The following is a 20,090-nucleotide window of genomic DNA, read 5'->3' on the forward strand; positions in this document are numbered from 1 at the left end:
CAGCCAATGAGCGAGCCGGAAAGGCCGGGCCTGCGGGCTAAGCACTGGGAGGGGGAGCGGCGGGAGGGGGCGGGAAGTCGGGGGCGGGCTACGTTTGATTGACAGCTCGCTCGAACCAATCCTCCGCGCGGCTTCTCTTCGCTCTCCTCTCTGCAGGGCTCAGCTCTTCGTCCCACCTCCTCCTCCTCCACCCTCCTCCTAGCTCCTTTGCGACCCGCCCCTCTTCCCCTCCCCCACTCTGCGGGCAAATCGCTGCTGGAAAGAGGCGGGGGACGAAGCGGCGGGCTTGTGTGGAGCCTTGAGGTGGGATTGACGGGCGAGCTGGCCAGTAGGAGGTAGGGTGATGGCGCGGCTGTGGCTGGAACCGGCCAATGGGCGGGCGGGCTGGGGGCGGAGGCCCAGGTTCCAAACGCTCCGCGGCGCCATGGGCTGAAAACTCAACCGAGATGGAATCTCCCAGTCTGAACCGGTTTCAACCGGTTCCGAGTTTGAGGCACTAGGAGGAGGGGGAGAAGCGGCTGCAGCGGCCGCGGCAGGAGCAGCGGGAGCTACAGCATCAGCAAGAGCAACAGTAGCTACAGCCCCGGCGGCGGTGCCTGTTCCAGTCTTTGCTGCTGCAGTCCGTGCAACCACCCAGAGGGGGAGGGGGGAACCACCAGTCGCTGAGGAGCAGGAGAAGGGGGGAAAGTTTAGGCGAGCCTGGGTGGGGGGGGCCCAGCGCCGGAGCCGCGTGAGGGAGCCGTATTTTGGTAGGGGGGAGTCGGACTGCAACTGGCAGCAGAGCGTCCCCCGGCCGTGTGGACTCTACAGCCCCTACTCCTGCCGCTCCTGCTGCCGCCTGTAGCTGGAGGGTCTCCCTGGGGCAGAATCTTTGGGACTTGACCCCGTTCCCCTCCCCCTTCCCTCACTCCCTAGCCAGGCGGGAGCATTTATTCCACAGATTAATTCTCCTTCTTTTTTGGGAGGGTGGCGGGTGTGTGTATCGGGGGGAGGTGTCCCTGAAATAGTAAATATTGTTGAGCTTTTTTTGCTCTTATCCTCTTCGTTTTTTTAATTTCCTTTTTTAAGGTGGGAAAACTGTGAAACCCACCTTGATTTCCTCCCCTCTCCCTCCCCCATCCTCCCTCGCCCTAATCCCCCGACAAGGAAGGAAGAAGCAGTTGGTTCAATCTCTGGGTAAGTCGACTGTGTCTTCGGGGTCGAGGGTCGGGCGGCAGGGCGGGAGAAGGCTGGCGTGGGGCGCGGCGGCGGCCGCGGGAGGCGAACCGGGGAGGCGGCGGCGGGCCCACAGCAGAGCCTGCGATTGAATGGAGCCGCTTCTGCCGCTGGGGGATGGAGGCGGGGAGGCTGCCGCGGGAGGGGAGCGCTTGCTGGGTCATTCGCGTGTGCGGGTAGCGGTGGAGGAAGGCAAGGAGCGTGGTAGTGAAGTGGGGCCCGGCGCGGGGGTGGAAGGGCTTACCCAGCCCCTTGGGTTGGGGAGAAGTTGGGGTGATTTCAGGAACATTTCTGTAAATTATTAGGAGTGGAAGTTTCCAGAAATATTTAGTGCAGCAGCATTGAAACGTCCGCCTGCATCACGTGGCCCCTCGGTGGAGAGCTTGGGATCGCGGGAGGGAGGGGCTCTTAAGTCCTTGCTCCTCCTGCAGGGAAACTCAGAATCTCTGGTTTTTTACGGAGTAGAATTAGAAGTAGGAAAGGTTAGTTGATTTTTCAGGGAAGTGCAGATGAGTTTCTGTGCTGTAGTTTGTTTGGGGGGACTTGCGTGTGTAAAGTGATCGACTCATTTACTGCTGGCATTGTACAGTGGATAATACCCTGATTCTCTTTCATTCCCGTGTCTGAGTTTGGGGTGGGTGGGAGAAAGTGGTGTACTGGGGGAAGCATGAGAGATTTGCCCAGTCCGGACCTCCTCTGACCACGCAGAGGCCATGCTGCATAGAGAATGGGGCGGTGAACTTCAGGCGCCTGGTCTAAATGCCTTCTCCCGAGTATGGGCGGAGTGAGTGCGTGCTCCAGTATGCTATAGTTAGAAGTGCTGCACATCGGTTCGGGTGGGAAGAGAGGGGAGGGCGGGTCTTAGTGAGGTGTGTTTCTACTCAATGAAGCAGGCAATTGCCCACACAATCTAAAGTAGCAGTCTTTCTCCTTGCAGCGACTTGTTTTTTGACCTACTATGTAGTTATCATTAACGGTTATGATTTTTTGGGTTTTGGATGGGAGCTGGCAGTGTGTAGTTGCCTGCCTATTCAGTTTGAAGTGGCAGTGAAGGTATTTTGGTAGTCACTTGTAGAGTCACCACGTGGCTGGATAATACCTTATATTTGCTATACAGTGAGTGGAATTTAGGATTGAGTGTCCCAAGGAGAAGGAAAAGGTTTTGTGGTTTCTTTCACCTCTCCCGCTATGGCTGTTTGCTGTCTGCCTGATTGTGTATCTTAAGCGCGTGGGACACTGCTGTTAGTGGAAAGAATGTTTTGGAAGCTGTTTGATTTGGGAGACTAAATGTGCTTGGCATTGACTAGAAAGCCGCCATTTCTGTACTACGTACGGTTCGAGAATAGGTAGGTCATTTCGAAGATAGCCGCTAGTTTTTAGGGTGGCATACCCTGCTGTATTTAACACAAGCTTCTATTCTAAACCTGATTTTTTTCCACAGGAATTTGTCTCATTTTTGTAAGGACAATGTGCTTGAAAATGAAACTTTTTAGAGTCACTTTATTCTTTCTCGTTTTGGCTATTAAATTATGATAGGATGAAATAGGATAAAAGTTCGTTCAATTTTTAACCCCCCCAATCGAAAACATTTGATGTATAGATCTTGGTTTTGTGGACATTGCTTTTCAGCCTCAATTTTTAAGATTGTCTGATCCTTTGAAATTGTATGGCACTTGAATGGGGTAAATTTACACTTCCGTTTGTGAAATATATATTTTCTTTTTCCTATTAGTATTTAGATCAAAGATTGTGTATGTCAGGTATTTTGCATTAAAAATACATTTAATAACTGTTGTAGAAATTTTTGAAATCTCACCAGTTTTTACTGTCAACAGTGGATGGAAGGACTTAAGAGGAATAAAATTCCTCGAACTCATAATTTCTCAGTTTTTACATTATATCTAACCTAACTGATCCTTCAGACTTCTACTTTGTTGTAACTGATATTATCGTTAAATAAAACATTTGACTTAAAATTGCTGCCATTGTTAACGTTTTTTTACCTGTTATAAAATAGACAAGAAATAACGCCTTTTTCCTAACAAGCTGCTTTGTCCAAACATAATGTAATTAAGTTAGCCACCCATTTCCTGATCTTGGAAGGTGAAGAGAGGGAGAAGTAGAGATGACCATCTGACCTTGTTGGGTCTAAGTACAGTAAACCAGGGGTACTTAGCTCAAGGTTTCATGCATGGCTTTCATGGTGTCCTGAATTGTCTGTAATTGTATACAAGTTGTGAATTTTTTAAATTTGGCAACAGCTATCCTGTTCCTCTGATTGTGAGGCATCTTAACCCCAAAAAGTTTGAGGAGTGCTGATTTAGCCAGTCAGACTTAAGTGGCACTGGCTTTGAAGAAAAAGCAAAAGGAAAGATTTTTATAAGGCTGGGCAACAAGAATGTGCATGTGTGCCAGCATCTTGGAGTAGAATCCTCTTAAAGGGGTACCATTGCATATGAACCAGTAGGTTTTAGCCAGTACATTACTTGAGGTGAAGAAGCTCATTTTTCTGTTATGGTAGAATTTAGTCTTATTTAGAAAATAGCAAGATTTTACAGCTTTTTGTTTTGCCAGTCAGTACTTGGAAATTAAAAAAAATGTTGTTTGACATATTAACCATAGTTTTTTTTCCTAGAACATATATTGAAGGAGCTTGTACGCTTGTAATTTAAATCTCCACAAATTCATGGATGAAAGAAACAAATATAAATGGTTTAATTGAGTGCAAAAGCTTAAGTTCTATAGAGGTTAAGGACACCAGATTTGTTAGACTTGTTAGCTAATCATTGCTATATATAGGAAAATCTTTATACCACATTTAATTTTTAGCGTCTTCAATATATCTTAAAAATTAAGGTAACATGAAATGAGGGAAAGTGAGCTTTTACTGAACTAGAAGACCTTACTTGGGGCGGGGGGCGGGGATCCATTTGAACTTCATCTGTATTTAAAATTTTCGAGATCAAGATTTTAAATTGTATCAGGTTTTAGGACCATAAATTCTTTAATAATCATTTTTAAAACGGGTTAGGGTAACTTTATATACGTGTTAGTAGAAAGAACAGTATGATTTTTCTGGGGTGTAAAAATAAAGTGAACCCTAATGATTAATGCAGTTGTGGAGTACCTAAGTAACTTCAGCATTTATTTGCTTTTACTATCTCAGTTGTTTAGGTAAAATCTCTGAAATACAAAGTAAAATATTTGTAAGAACATGGTTGAAGTAAAATAACTTGAGTAGAAACTTTTTGACAATATCAAAACTTCATAGGCGCCTTAAATTCTTTCTCTTTATTTTCAGTAATCTATGCCAGCAATTATGACAATGTTAGCAGACCATGCAGCTCGCCAGCTGCTTGATTTCAGCCAAAAACTGGATATCAACCTTTTAGACAACGTGGTGAATTGCTTATACCACGGAGAAGGAGCCCAGGTAAAGTAGCTGATCAAAACATTATTGCAGAGTAATAAAGTTGTTGAGTTTAGAATAAAATTTTAAATTACCACCTTTTTAAAAATATCCCATAGTTTGTATTAAATTGGAATTATATATTCTGAGAGGTGGTCTGGAGAAAGAAATTGCATTACATTTTGAAATGGTTTAGAGTGGGAAGTTTTGGAATATTTTTATTATACTTGTTCTGTTCTTCAGCAACCTTTACCCCATTTAATAAAAGATATAGCCCAATGTATTAAATGTTTTGTAGATATTAAAGGTTGTATGTCCCTTATATATTTAATGTATTTGGAGTTAATATGAGTCTTCTGTTTTTGAAACATTTAAATTGCAGAAGTACTTCACAGATAAAACTTGTTTTAAATATCCCACAATACCAGGTATCTTTACATTGTTTGAATTTTAGCACTTGTAAACTGTTAAAATAGGAAATTATCTTACACTTAATCTATGTTTTGATCAGTTTAAGGTTTGGGTTTTTTTTAAAAAAAAAACAGGAATGTTTGTAAATTTAAAAATTTTTTTATGGTACAAGAAACTGGACAATCTTCAATCTGCACCCTGTGGACCTAATAAAGTTTTAAACGAGTAAAAGTTTCTGTTCCTGGATTAAAAAAATCTTATAAGGTGACGTGACAGATATCTTATTAGTAAAATTTTGTTGCCAAAAAGTGCATTTCTGGTAGATAATGTATCGTCAAGCCATTAATTTATATTTGCATAGTTAAACCCTGGCTACTTTGATACTTTTTAGAAACCTCTGAAAGGTGGATATAGTAGTATTTTTTATAGATAGTCCAAAAAACATGATGTATAAATATTAGCAAGTGCATAAGTATTTCTGTTCCCTTCTGAAATCTAACATTGGTTTCACTATAATAAAGAAAAAATTTAAAGGGAAAAAGGGCCATGAAAGTTGTATGAGTGGAAAAAATTACAGTGATTTTGTAAGCTTGTTAGTGCAGTTTTATACTCCTAGGCGCTTTCTTTCGATGAGTGTTCTTGGCTCCAAAAGCATTCCTGAAAAAGTATCCGTATTTACTACACATACCATACATTCAACATGGAGCTTTAAGCTCCATTTCATCCCAGCATGGATGTATGGAAAGCAGCTGCTTTTGGAAGAAAGTATGACAGTAAGGTTGAAATACATGAAGTAAGGTTGGGCTCAACTTTGACTATATTAGAAGCATAAGTCTATAAGCCATTAGGAAGATAGGCATTTAATTTTATCACATCATTAAGCTGCCACTGCTCTTTAGTCTTCGTTCTTTTTTAACCTGGTTCACAGCATCTAGAAGTATGATGACTAAATAGACCAGTGTTCGAGGCTTATAACAGAAGTAATTATGAAGACTATGTTGTAATACTGCTTTAGTAATGTTTCACAGTGTCGAGATTTAATGATTTGTTTTAAATTTGACTTTTGAATAAAGACTAGATTTAGAAAAGTGTTTACAGATATTTCCATTTATGAAGACAAAATTAACTTTACCAAAAAAGAATTTTATGTCTGGTTAGATTTCTCATGGGACAAGTCAGTTGCATAAAGAATAATCAGTAAGTTGGTATTTGTTGTAGATAAGGGAACAGGCTTAGAGCTTAAAGGCAGTTAAGAACCCCTTTTCTGAAAGTGATATCTTTAAACTTCCTTGTTCAATTTTTTATATACCACTTCTTGGGGGTTTTATTTTGAATAAAAAGTTGAAGGTTGCAGTGGAAAACATGTTTTGTTTTTTTCTTTTGCGGTACGCGGGCCTCTCACTGTTGTGGCCTCTCCCGTTGCGGAGCACAGGCTCCGGACGTGCAGGCTCAGCGGCCATGGCTCACGGGCCCAGCCGCTCCGCGGTATGTGGGATCTTCCCACACCAGGACACGAACCCGTGTCCCCTGCATTGGCAGGCAGACTCTCAACCACTGCGCCACCAGGGAAGCCCGGAAAACATGTTTTTAGTGTTAAATGTCTTAAATTTATTCCAGTAAGTTTTCTAGTCATTCCTCTAGAGTCTCATCTACAAAGTTACCTACCTTGCAAGAGACTGGAGGATTAGTGATGAGGTTTTGTAAAGCACCTGTTAGCGGTGACTGCTATTTAGGAGCCATTCTGTTTAAAGGGGACTTTGAAAGTATAATGAAGATGATTTCACATACGTGATGTAAACTCATTGTTTGGGGTTTTTTTTTTTTTTTTTTTTGGTGGTACGCGGGCCTCTCACTGTTGTGGCCTCCCCCGTTGCGGAGCGCAGGCTCAGCGGCCATGGCTCACGGGCCCAGCCGCTCCACGGCATGTGGGATCCTCCCGGACCGGGGCACGAACCTGTGTCCCCTGCATCGGCAGGCGGACGCTTAACCACTGTGCCACCGTGGAAGCCCAAACTCATTGTTTTAAAATATGGTTTGGTGGGGAGTTTTTGTTTGGCTTTGGTCTGTCATAAAATATGTACTTAAAATAGCAAGTAGAAATTATGCTAATTAAGCTTTAAACTCACCTGTATGTAGCCTAACTTTTTTGAAAAGGATTTCGTAACTTTGGAGAGGAAGGAATTATTAGAAGGGTGGCCTTTAATCTGTAGATAGAACTTTTGCCTAGATGGGTAGTATAGTAGAATAATTAGCACTGTAATATTAGGACTACCTTCTGTTATAAACATTTTTCTATTTTTAGCCAAGTAGGACGCCAGGGAAACAAAAATGTTGGAGTTGGGTGTTTTCTCCAGTACTGTGTTAAGTGTCTTGAACTCTTTTATCTATTGCTTAGCAACTAAAATACTTTCACCATTCAGTTAGTAACACAGGGAGATGCCAGATTTTCTCTCTCCTCCGTTTCCCTTTGTGCCTTTTTTAACCCCTCCTGGGGTTTTAAGTTAATAAAGAAATATATTTTTTAAAAGAAGAAAAGGATATATTATGTAAGGACAGTGGGATTAAGACAAATTTAAAAAAGGACGCAAATACTAGCAATAACTTTAGAGAGTAAAATTACAACAAAAAGGATGACTGAAAAGGAAGGAACGTGATTTATGGGGAGATGGAAATGAATGGTGATAGTGTGGGAACTATTCATTTATGTGTAGAATGCTCATCACTTCAAAAAATCTGATAAAGTTGTATCTTGACCAAATAACTTACTAGGCATGGATCTTTGATGTACCTTATCCTCTTAATATTTGTTACTGTTTTATATGCAAGTCTATCCAGTTAGATATTCTCAGGAAGAGAATCAAAACACTGCTAAAATGGGCTTTGGCCATAAATAGTTCACATCACCATTCTTTCTACCTTTTGTTGGTTGCTTATTATATGATACAATTACAACCCTTTAAATAAATCAAATAAAAAATGTATAGTTGTATTTCAAGACTTCACACACTTGCTCTAATCCCAGACCCTTAGGGTGGAACCCAGGCACCTTATTTTTCTTTCAAGTTCCAAAGTATTTCTGGTCTTATTGTCAGGATACAGAACCATTACCTAATTTAGTGGGTGTGTATTTGTCAATGTTTTAAACAATAAGCAGTGTATAAAAGCCAAAAGAGGGGCTTCCGTGGTGGCGGTGGTTGAGAGTCTGCCTGCAGATGCAGGGGATGCGGGTTCATGCCCCAGTCTGGGAAGATCCCACATGCCGCAGAGCAGCTAGGCCCATGAGCCATGGCCGCTGAGGCTGCGCGTCCGGAGCCTGTGCTCCGCAATGGGAGAGGCCACAACAGTGAGAGGCCCGCGTACCACCAAAAAAAAAAAAAAAAAAGCCACAAGAGAAAATTTTTTTTTTTTGTAAATTGGAATAAAAGCCAACTTAAAGATTATGAGGTGTCTGTGTCAGAGATGGTTTAAATAAGAATGCTTTTCTCCCCTCCTTTTGATGCTTCATTGTTTAACCCATAGAATCAAACCCTTGATCAAGTAAATGATCTAACAGAAGGATAATTGCCAAATTTTAAAACCATAAAAGTTTACTCTTTGGTTACAACATGTGATAGAAATAGGTAAAAGTTAATTAGGGAGGATCCAGTTGAGCTACAAAACAGCCTATAAAGGTGAAAAAGATTAAGCGGTTGCTTCCTGAAAAAAATTAGTAGACTTATCAGCCTTTGATAAAATGTAGTGTTCATATTGTGTGAAAAACTAACAGTTAAAATGAAGAAACTGGATAATGTCAACATGGCTAGATCTTTAAAACTCTCAATTGTCAATCATATCTCAGCGAAGCCGAGGGAAAGAAACTATGTCAAATGGGAAGAGCGAACTGCAGAAGGATTTCTACAATATACTATTTATATAAAATTTAGTAACCACACAACTATATGAAATTCATACACATGCTGTGAAAATACAGACAGGAAAAGACACCAAAGTCATGAAAATGATTATCTCTAAAGAAGGAACAAAGGAAGGAAATGGCGCTGAAGAAAGGTACAAAGTTCCATAAGTTTTAGATCTTATGTTTAAAAGAAAAACAGACAAGTGCAGCAAAATCTTAACATTTGTTAATTCTAGTTGATGGTTTCATAGGTTTAAATATTCTGGGTTTGCATTTTAGAAATACAAAAGCAAAAAAAGAAAATTTTCAAAATAAGCAAGGATTTAATATGTGAAATTAAAGGATTTTCGGAGACAAAGGTGTGTTTACAATAAACTGAAAATACTGCTTTAAAAGGATCTTAATGTTTTATGTGTATCAACAGGTATTAGAGAGTTGTAGACTTACTTAGACTTAGCTTTTATCTGTCTCCCCTGAAATATAGTTTCACAGATAAAGTTTGTTAAAGATATCTTGGTGACTCTTATAAACCAGAGTGTGCCATTACATAACTTATCTAAGTAGATGTGAATTTTTATATGTTGCTTTTGGTTGATTGTGTGCTGAGAACCCGTTTATGTTGGAGTAGATAATTGATTGAATTTAAGTTCAGTTTTGAGAATACCAAATAAAGCAGATTAGGGGAAGAAAACACTTTTCTGTTTAAAAAGAATATACCCATTCTTTTTTTTAATTAATTTTTTAATTTCGTTAATTTATTTTTGGCTGCATTGGGTCTTCGTTGCTGCGCGCAGGCTTTATCTAGTTGCGGTGTGTGTGCTTCTCATTGCAGTGGCTTCTCTTGTTGTGGAGCACGGGCTCTAGGCACATGGGCTTCAGTAGTTGTGGTGTGCAGGCTCAGTAGTTGTGGCGCACAGGCTTAGCTGCTTGGCGGCATGTGGGATCTTCCCCGACCAGGGCTCGAACCCGTGTCCCCTGCATTGGCAGGCGGATTCTTAACCACTGCGCCACCAGGGAAGCCCTGTACCCATTCTTAATTAAAGTTGATAATGGACACATTTTTATTTCTATAAGGACTAGTTTCTTGAGTATTTCTAAAAGTTGATAAAATCACTGTCCTATTAGAATTTGTGCCTTGCTCAATACCATTCGAAAGAACAAGTTAGCTTAAAATTCTTTTTGTATACTATTTTAGCAAAGAATGGCTCAAGAAGTACTGACACATTTAAAGGAGCATCCTGATGCATGGACAAGAGTCGACACAATTTTGGAATTTTCACAGAATATGAACACGAAAGTAAGCAAGTGGTGGTTTTTTAAATCCATTATTTCTTCTTTTCTTCCAGTCATAAACTTTGAGGAAGGTATCTCATTTTTAGTATTAGGATTTGTTATCTCAAATCATTTAATAATGTTAACTTATTTCAAAATTTAGCCTTAAACATAGAATGAATTCTTGCAAATAGTCCTAAGAATTATAAATGGAGTTTTGAAATTGGGACTAGTATGCAAGGTGGCTTTTTTTTGTTGTTGTTTGGGGGTTTTTTTTGGTTTGGTTTTTTTTTTTTTCTTTTTAGAATATGTGTACAGATCTCAGCATAAATTCTGAATGTTATTCAGAGATGAAACATAACATCAGAGGAATTATTTTGGGCAAGTAATCAATATAACACAGGCTAGGCACCTCCAAAACCAAGTTGTGTGGGCAGCGTAAAACCCTACTCCATGGTACCAATGCTTTTAATGGGACAGCACTCAGTTTTTATTTGCAATTGAAAATGTTATCATTTGGGTCCTTTTTTCTTAAGTTTGAACAGAAGGGTTGATCAAAATGTGTTTTGACTGTTTAGGCTTGATGATTCACACTTCTCTTTAAACTGCCTTAAAGTAGTAAAATACCATGCATGGCATTCTGTTTAAATACACACAAGGTTTCCACTTGGTATACATTGTGTTAAAACAGAAAGTAGCCATGTTCACCTCTGTTTCTGAAATCAGACTGTGTTAATTAACAGTTTTAAAATATTAACTAGTTTTGACATCTTATAAATTTTAGGGCAAAAATACAGTCCAGAACTTCCTCAAAGTGCTAACCTTAAGTAACATAACAGTGTTTGCCTGTTTGCTTGCCTGGTAAATTTTGCTTTTTATACTGACAGACATTACTAATGTTTAAGTTGATTTATCAACAGTATTTTTAAAAACTCAAATTTGTCTTGTGAAAAATGAGATGATTAGAGGAACAGAAAGAAAGCAACAGGTAAAGAATTCTTCCATTTACATAAATTACAAATGATTTGGTGCTAAATTTATGCACTATGACATTTGGCTTTTATGCAATCATTTTTTTTTCTTTAAAGATGTTAACACTACCTGATATTAATCATAATGTTCCATTATGTTGATTGCTTGTAATAGGAAGAAAAGGGGTGTCTTCCTGTGCAACTGACACAGCTAGGCTTTGACGGCAGGCCTCCACAAGGTCTACCCTTTTGATTCCCTTTAACTGAATTCTGTTCATCAATTGTTTTTGTTTCATGGGCGGTGGGAGGGGAAAGGGGAATTCAATGCGTAAAATAAGTATTTCTAAGGGCTCAGTAGAAATTTCTACCATAGGGATCATTTCATGCATTTATTTTTTTCATTTAGTCTTTGCTGTTCTCTGTCCCTCATCTTCATAACTCAGCAGTGGATTTCTCAAGTCCTGAGGTGTAAAGCAGAAACTTAATACTTCAGAATGATATTTGGATTGTTTATGTATATTTCCAAAGTAGTTATTTATCACTGGCCCTCAGATTTGGCTGTCACTTCAGATTTTTTAATCAAAATACTCCTTTTCAAAGAAATGTGAATTCTCATCATGTGTAGAGTCTTAATGTCTAGGAGAGATTGGGTTTTAGGGTACTATGTTGGTGATCTATGTATTCCTTTGAACTAAGTAGTGAAAAGCTTTTATTGGGCTTCCTGCCTCAGACCTGTTTGCGGAAAGATGAAAAGATGAATTGTATCTTCAGCAAGCTTGTGCTACTTTTTTACAGTTGGAGAAAGGACTAGAGGTTAGTAAATAGGTAATTCAGGTAACAGTATCAGATATAAAGGCAGAAGTAAATAAATGCAACAATGAAGGGGGGGATATCCTTCAGTTAAAAAGGGTAGGCTGAAAATACATTGGCTAAATATGGTTAAGTTATCATTAAGATTAGTACTTCTTAACTGGTGTATTTATGGCAGGTTTTGTGTCTTAGTTTCTTAAAGATCTTTGTAATTGGTTGAGAATTAGCAAGAGGGTATATATTCCATGTAGTAAGAAGTGCATTTGTTTTGACTTAGTAAAACTTTTGACACTCTGATTTCATGCCTTTAGAATTAATTTAAAGCAAGTTTAGGGTAGTATGTTTTTAAAAGTTAATTTAGAATTTTAGTCAATGAGAAACTTACCTTTTTTGTTTATTTACATTTGTCTGAAACTTAGATCTATAAAGAGAGGTAAATGAACAGGAAAGAAAGCTTCACCATTTACTGCTGATTATGAAACTTTTTTGGCATGGCATCAAATTTATAATTTGTAATTTCAGAATTTTGCTTTGGCCTTGTTTTTATTTTTGAAGTCTTTTTAAGGAATGTTCTGCAAATGTAGGATTTGGGTTGAAATGGCAAATTTTTCCTAAAAAGTATGAAATGTTAAAAATGAAAGAAAACAGCAAAAACACTGTTTGAGCACAATGTAGTTTGGGACAGTCTATATTGTGCTTTGGATAAAGTGTGCATTCACATGATCCCTTTGGTTGAAATACTAATGCTCCTATTTTATTGTGTGATGACTAACCATTTTAAAGATGAACTCTTATTCTCAGCCAAAACTTGCAATCTGAGGTTAAATGTCTATATATGAATGAGTTTACCTTTCAGGTATTATGGCTGATTCTTCCCTAATTCAACCAGTTGAAGCATACCACAACAGTTTTGACCCTTTTCTTCCTCCTGTCTATCCACACTAATTGGTCATGGTAATGATTTTGGGTAGTAACTCCTGTAGTCTTGTAAATTGTTATAAATATTGTTGACTATTTAGAGTGAGTAATCAACAGGAGGGACAAAATGGCTTGAAAGTGGTATTTGTATTTATTAACGTTCTTACATTTTTAGTTATCATTTTTATAGTTGGAAGGAATACCTGAAAGGTAGATACAGATTGCAACATTCATTTGTGTATTATTTTGACTGTGCACAAAAGTTTATCTTTAAATTAGTAGAAATAGCAACTCTAAGGGTGGGGTTAAAATTTAAAATTAAACCCGTGGGCTGTCTTGCTGCTCCTTAAGTAACACACCAGTGATGTTTGTAAACACTTTCTGTAGAAAGTATCTGTGACAATACTTTAATACTTGGCCAAGAGCTTACAACTCCTAGAAGATGGTAGGAAGCTTGAGAGCATCCAAGCTGCTAAATTCTTAGGAGCCTGGTCGTGTTAAAGTACGTGAGCCTATAAGCAGTCATTTATGCTGTGAATTCGTATCTGGCTGCTACTTTTCCTTCTACAGACTAAGCCCATTTGGCTGCTAAGGGCTTTTTATTTGGTTCTTCCTCCTGGTGTGAGCATGTATAAACAGCAGGACGTTAAATAGAGTAGTAAACAATAAAGTGAGGAAAATGCATGAAAACTCAGTATATGGGCAAATAGATCCTTGTTTAATATATGTAATTAAACTTGGTAGCATAATGTTTTTGAAAATTTAGATGTAAATGTGTGAATGTCTGTCCATTTGTGAATCCTGGAAATTGCCAGTCTTACAGCAATATATTCACATGCTTCTATTCTCCAATTTTCAGTATTATGGACTACAAATTTTGGAAAATGTGATAAAAACAAGGTGGAAGATTCTTCCAAGGAACCAATGTGAAGGTAGGAAAGTGTTTTAAAGAATTGTAGATTCAGAATTTTATTATTCCTGGCATTTTTATTATAGTTGAGTATTGGACAGGAGGAATGTGTTGAATCTTTAGTAGTTTATTATGCTCTAATGGATTACTGCTTTCATCATGTTGCAAGGCAGGTTCTGTTTATATTTGGGGTCAGGGGAAGAATAGGTTATTTTTGGGGGAAAGCAGAAACCAGACTGGTGAAACTTTCTACAGTAAATATTGTGGTGAAAAATTTGTATCAACTTATATAGTTAATCTAGACCATGTTTGAAATGAATGAAATTTGAATATGCGCTCTTATGTATTGTTTTAAATTCATCACACAGTAGCAAGTAATGAGTACTGTAATACAAGGAATAACATAAATATAACAGCAAAGGAAGAAACAAGTTTTAAAAATCAAGACTTTAGCTTTTGACATTCTGGGCATACCTTATAAGAGGTTGGCTTCTAAAATAAGGAAAGATCAAAAAATGAAGATGTGGTGATGCCTGGTATTAATATTTTTACTTTTTCCTTTGTCACTACCTCAGTAAAAGTAGTCATGGTTTAAGAAACATGGGGCAAAGTTAGTCTCTTGGAATTCTTTAATGCAGTTCCTTCCAGTTTTCACATACTGCCTTATTATCTACTTTGTTACTTGTTTAATCTCTGAAAAATAAAGAGAGAAGTCTGGATTTTAAAATGGGGTTATACTACTTTTGGTGGCATTTTTTCCTATTAAATTATGTTCCCTTTCTTTGTTGCTCTTTAAGATTTGTCTTTACCTGCTTTCTCATGTCATCTTTATGGTGGAATAGCGACCTGGATTTACTCAGTCTGACTTAAATCTTGACATCTTTCTAGCACTTTTAGAGGTCACTGGGACAATTTTTAACGGCAGTATCCGTAATACACCATAAACTGAATTAAGAATGATAGTATGGGAGGAAATAGTGCCCCCCCAAAGAGGTTCCTCTTTCTTTAAATGTTTTTATTTTGGTTTGAAACCATTTTAGATCACATTCTGTGACTTTCTCAGAAATTAGTAAGTACAGTTTGACTCAGGCCCAAATAGATCTTTTGTACTTCATCACTGCTTTTAGGGACCTTAGGTGCGGTCCTGGTTCCTTTACTACTGTTGTTTTATACTTGTGGTTTGAGCCTCAAATTTAACTTTGGGTATGGCTTACCATACCAACAAAAAAGTGTGTAATATTTTACTTCAGTGCCATTTTACTGTAATAAGTTCCTCTTTAATTTCTAAACACATAGACCTCTGCTTCTTATTATATAAGGATTGTGCTAGATGATCCTCCCAAATTATTTTCCAGGTATAAAATTAAATAATTTAAAATTATACTAGCTTATCAGTCATGGTTGTATTTGTTACTGAAAAAATTAGAGGCTAAAAGTTCTCCCTGAGGACTTGACAGTTTTTGCTTTCTGCATGAATGGGAGTGACATCTTTTGGTTTTTATCATAAAGTCAAAAGCTTCCATATATTTCTATGTAAGTATCAAAATATATACATATTCCAGGGCATATGTATATTTAATATATGCCCTGGAATATGTATATAATTTTAATTTTGAAAGTCTTACCATCTTGTTTGGCAAAAACTGGTAGAGGTGGGGTGGTGATTATTCTTCCTGAGTCAAGAGAATTCTATTTTATTCATGTGTTCCTATTCTGTATTAGTGAGATACTTCATTTCTCTGCAAGCAGTACTTATAAAAAACATCAATTAGAATCACCTTTCCCCTTGCTTTTCCCCTTAACACTAGTGATAAGATTGAGTGGGATGTAGACTTCTTTAAAAGTACGTGACGTTCCTATCACCACATGTATGGTTTTCACTGTCAGTGAAGTCATTACATGGGGAAAGTGTGATGTAATTTTTAGGGTCTTTCAGAGGCTCAATATTAGAAGAGCGTGTAAAATGGCTCCCAGAGAATGTTAGTGAACTCTGTCTAACTTTAGATATACAGCAGCAACTTTGCATGATGCATTTAATGATGTGTGTTTTTAAGGTAATTGATCTCATTTATAAAGCATTGGGAAATAAATTTATTCACTACATTTATAATTCTTTCCAACTTTGTCAATCTTAGGAGGCTTTTACAATCCTAAAATTTTGTATCTCGCGAAGTATACTAAATTTCTGAATGTGAATTTTCCTTCATCTTAAGTAACTTCGATATTGGAAATAAATTAGTATAACCCCCAAAATATTGTACATTCCTTTTGTTTATAATTGTCATATCTTTTAAGCTGTTGTCTCCACTTTAGCTAGTCTTTGTCCATTTTAGTACCATTAGGTATTAAGACTATACAAATATATTCCCTACGTCAGAGTATTACAGGTAGGAAGATAAAACATGTTAAAAATGATATCATTTTTTAAAAAATATCATTAAATTAGGCGTATATGTAATAAGTGCTAACACATGGTAAAAGAGGGGAAAAATCAGGTTGGCCCCTTTGGACAAGCTCATTCATGAAAATGGCAATGCTTGATGTATTTTAAAGGAATGATAGGTTTGGTTATCAAACCTATCAAACAGCAAGCCAAGATAAGTTTTGTTTGTTTGTTTGTTTGTTTGTTTTGGGTTTGCGGGCCTCTCACTTGCCGTTGGGACGCTCGCAGGCTCAGCGGCCATGGCTCACGGGCCTAGCCACTCCACGGCATGTGGGATCTTCTCGGACCGAGGCTGCACCACCAGGGAAGCCCCCAAGATAAGTTTTGTACATTTTTTCCAATCCAGCATATATTTTATCAGCTTTCAGGTTCTTGTCCATAAGCGTACGTTAATTTTCACATGTTCGTTTAGTGGAATGGCATTTTCAATTTAGGGCATTATCTAAAACAGTTTGCCAGGAAAATACCTGACAGTTCTGGAGTAAGTTAGATGTCTCTTGCTCTGTGTTCCCTTAGTGTGTCCTGTACCAGTGGATCACAAATGAGTAAAATTTTAATGAGCAAAAGACAGATAATAGCCGAGTAAGGACATGTTAAAAAACATTTAATTAAAAGATATTTTAATAAAAATAGAGGAAGGGAGATATAACCTTCATAATCATTTTAATGAATTTAGATTTATGTAATACAAAGTTAACTACATTGCTCTGATTTTTATCATTTTGCTTTAGGTCAGGAAAATGGTTTTTTTGGTCACCCCCATCCCCACCCACTATAACCTTTATCCCACTTAGCTATCACTGTTTTTCTCACTCTTTATCTTACCCTCCCAAAAATAAGCTTAATGGTATCAGGGATCAGAGAATGTCTTTATTGCATTCTTACTGCTTGGTATGTAGGTGTTCAGTATATAATTATTCAATTAATGAATTACTTATTATTGAAGTACTTCAGTGACTAGCACCACTCCCTATTTGGGATTCATTCATCTATTTAAGACCCTAATGACTTTCCCAGTATTTTTGCTTTTACATTTTTAAGTAAGTCAAGACAATTTTTCATTTTAAGATATTGAGTGTAGTTTCTGTGCTATACAGTAGGTCTTTGTTGTTTATTTTGTATATAGTAGTGTGTATATTTTAATCCCAAACTCCTAATTTATCCCTCCCCCAATCCCCTTTCCCCTTTGGTAACCATAAGGTTTTTTTCTGTCTGTGACTGTATTTCTGTTTTGTAAATAAGTTCATTTGTATCATTTTTAAAGATTACACATATAAGCAATATCATATGATACTCATCTTTGTCTGCTTTACTTAGTATGATAATCCCTAGGTCCATTCATGTTGCTGCAAATGGCAGTGTTTCATTCTTTTTTATGCCTGAGTAATATTTGTGTGTGTGACATCTTTATCCAGTCTTCTGTCGATGGACATTTAGGTTGCTTCCATAGTTTTTAAGCAACCTCCATACTGTTCTCCATAGTGGCTGTACATATTTACATTCCTACCAACAGTGCAGGAGGGTTGCTTTTTCTCTACACGCTCTCCAGAATTTATTATTTGTAGACTTTTTGATGGTGGCTATTCTAGCTGGTGTGAGGTGATACCTTATTGTAGTTTTGATTTTCTTTTCTGTAATAATTAGCGATGTTGAGTGTCTTTTCATGTGCCTTTTGGCCATCTGTATGTCTTCTTTGGAGAAAATGTCATTTTAGGTCTTATGCCCATTTTTTGATTGCGTTGTTTGGGGTTTTTTCGTTTCGTTTTGTTTTTAAGCTGTGTGAGCTGTTTGTATATTTTGGAGGTTGATCCCTTGTCAGTAGCATCATTCGGCAAGTATTTTCTCCCATTCTGTAGGTTGTCTTTTTGTTTTGTTTATGGTTTCCTTTGCTGTGTAAAAGCTTTGAAGTTTAATTAGGTTCCATTTGTTTGGTTTTATTTAAGACAATATTTTTGACTCAAGAAAAAGAAGAAATTTTAATACGTAAAGTGGAATAATTTCCAAATAGGGAATGGTTACTAGTCATTGAAGCGAAGGTACACTAGGACTGTCAGTGGTGTTGGTTCTTCTTTCTTGTCTGCAATACACATCAGCTTTCATTATAACCTTCGTTCCTTTTTAAAAATAATTTTGGTGCTTGGTTTAGAAGGTTCAAACCATAAAGAAGTGGGGGGAGGCCTCCTTTGTCTCTCGTGAAAAAAATCTTTGTTAAGGAATCTCTATTATTTTAAATTAAACCAAAGGATTATGTTTTAATCTGTTAAGGCATATGGCTTACAGATCATTACATTTCATGAAATATATACAAACTTGCTGATATTGAAAAGGGGAGTGGTGAATTTATGAAGAAGAAGTTCAAAGTGATAAAGCCATACTATCTTGATTGTCTTGTTGCATGGTTATTGGGATGTGATATAAGAGGTAATGTGTGTAAAGCCCTCTGCATATCTAGGTGCTGACTATGGATAAACACAATGTGTATGTTGCCAGCCTTTTTCCATGAAAATTCTCCCACTTCTCTCCATTTCACCAAGTAATCATATACTAGTCTCAGGTTACCTTGCGATTTCTGCAATAGCATCCTAACTGGGCTCCTTAACAACCATTTATGTGTGTCCCTTGTAATATATTCACAACAAAGGATTTAGCATGCTACTTTAAAATACAGAACTAAGTCAGTTCACTCGCATGCTTAAAGTCTCTCATTGTACTGAATATCACATGTTTAACTTGTTGCCTTTAAGCAATACTGGCTTTTAAAAACTGCTTTTTTAAGTTTTGTTAAGGTATATTTAACATATACAATAGACCATGTTAAAGTGTACAATTTGATATGTTTTGACTCATGCATATACCCGTGAAAACACCACTGTAATCAAGACCTTCTTCTTTGTGATTGCCCTCTCCTTTACCTCCCCAGCCCCCGATCTGCTTTCTGTCACTCATTTGATTAGCTAGGTGTAGAATGGATAGATCATATGGTAGGTTTATGTTTTTAGCTGGCTGCCCAACTGTTTTCCAAAATGGTTGTATCACTTTACATTCTCAGTAGCAGTATGCTTCCCATCCTCACCAAAGCTTGATATTGTCAGTGTTTTTAATTATAGCCACTATGGTACATATATAATTGCTTCTCACTGTGACTTCTGCTGTTGAGCATCCTTAACATCTCTGTGTGTATGTTTACTTATTTTAAGTTGATAGTGTTATACTCCCTGTTGAACAGAGAAAGTTGTTTGTTGGTCATTTTGAAAAGAAAATTTAAGTGTTGGGGCTCTTTAAGCCCTTGGCTCTGAAGCAAATCCATGAGAAACTCCTTTTTTCCCCTCATAGAATGTAATGTTTGAAATATCAGTCTAATGGCAGATGTGACAGGCACTCCTATTCGTGTATTTTTGCCAGTTTTATAACATGATGGGATAATAAAGCAAAGATAATGATTAAATTTACATTTTATCTAATAAAACAAGGCAGTATTTTTCAAGATGTTCTTTTGCATTTCAGCATCATACATAATTGACAAAGTATTTTCCCACCACTTGAAGTTAAGGTAACCATTTGATCCCCCCAAAGTTTCCTAGTTCTGTGGAACTTCCATAAGAGGTCTTTACTTGAGACGTAACAATTCCTAATCCTTACCTTACATCCATGCAGGAGACAGGAACCACCTATAGATTTTATTAAAGGGGTGTGGATTTTATTATGATTGTTCTTTTGTTATAGGAAAAATTGTTGAATTTTTAATAAAATAAAAACTTGCTCTGTTGTGATTAAATATACATAATATTTACCATTTTAAGTGTATAGTTTATTGTCAGTAAGTAAATACATAGTAT

The 20,090-nt window shown here is 37.5% G+C and overlaps 1 protein-coding gene across 3 annotated transcripts in view; it reads left to right on the forward strand.

Annotated features, from left to right (window-relative positions):
• The first annotated feature begins 444 nt into the window (after positions 1 to 444).
• Positions 445 to 20,090, forward strand: part of XPO1 (exportin 1) — a 44,113-nt gene continuing 24,467 nt past the window's right edge. The window contains exons 1-4 of one of the 3 annotated variants that reach the window (XM_004280651.4): positions 445 to 1,176; positions 4,517 to 4,648; positions 10,126 to 10,227; positions 13,761 to 13,833. In XM_004280651.4, coding sequence (XP_004280699.1) covers positions 4,523 to 4,648; positions 10,126 to 10,227; positions 13,761 to 13,833 — 301 coding nt within the window. In that variant the 5' untranslated portion in view covers positions 445 to 1,176; positions 4,517 to 4,522. Of the gene's footprint in view, positions 1,177 to 4,516; positions 4,649 to 8,954; positions 9,083 to 10,125; positions 10,228 to 11,348; positions 11,413 to 13,760; positions 13,834 to 20,090 lie in introns of those variants that run through there. The other 2 variants (XM_033407225.2, XM_033407226.2) reach the window with 2 other exon arrangements.

Source organism: Orcinus orca, chromosome 13, assembly GCF_937001465.1.
Source record: "Orcinus orca chromosome 13, mOrcOrc1.1, whole genome shotgun sequence".
Taxonomy (NCBI): Eukaryota; Metazoa; Chordata; class Mammalia; order Artiodactyla; family Delphinidae; genus Orcinus; species Orcinus orca.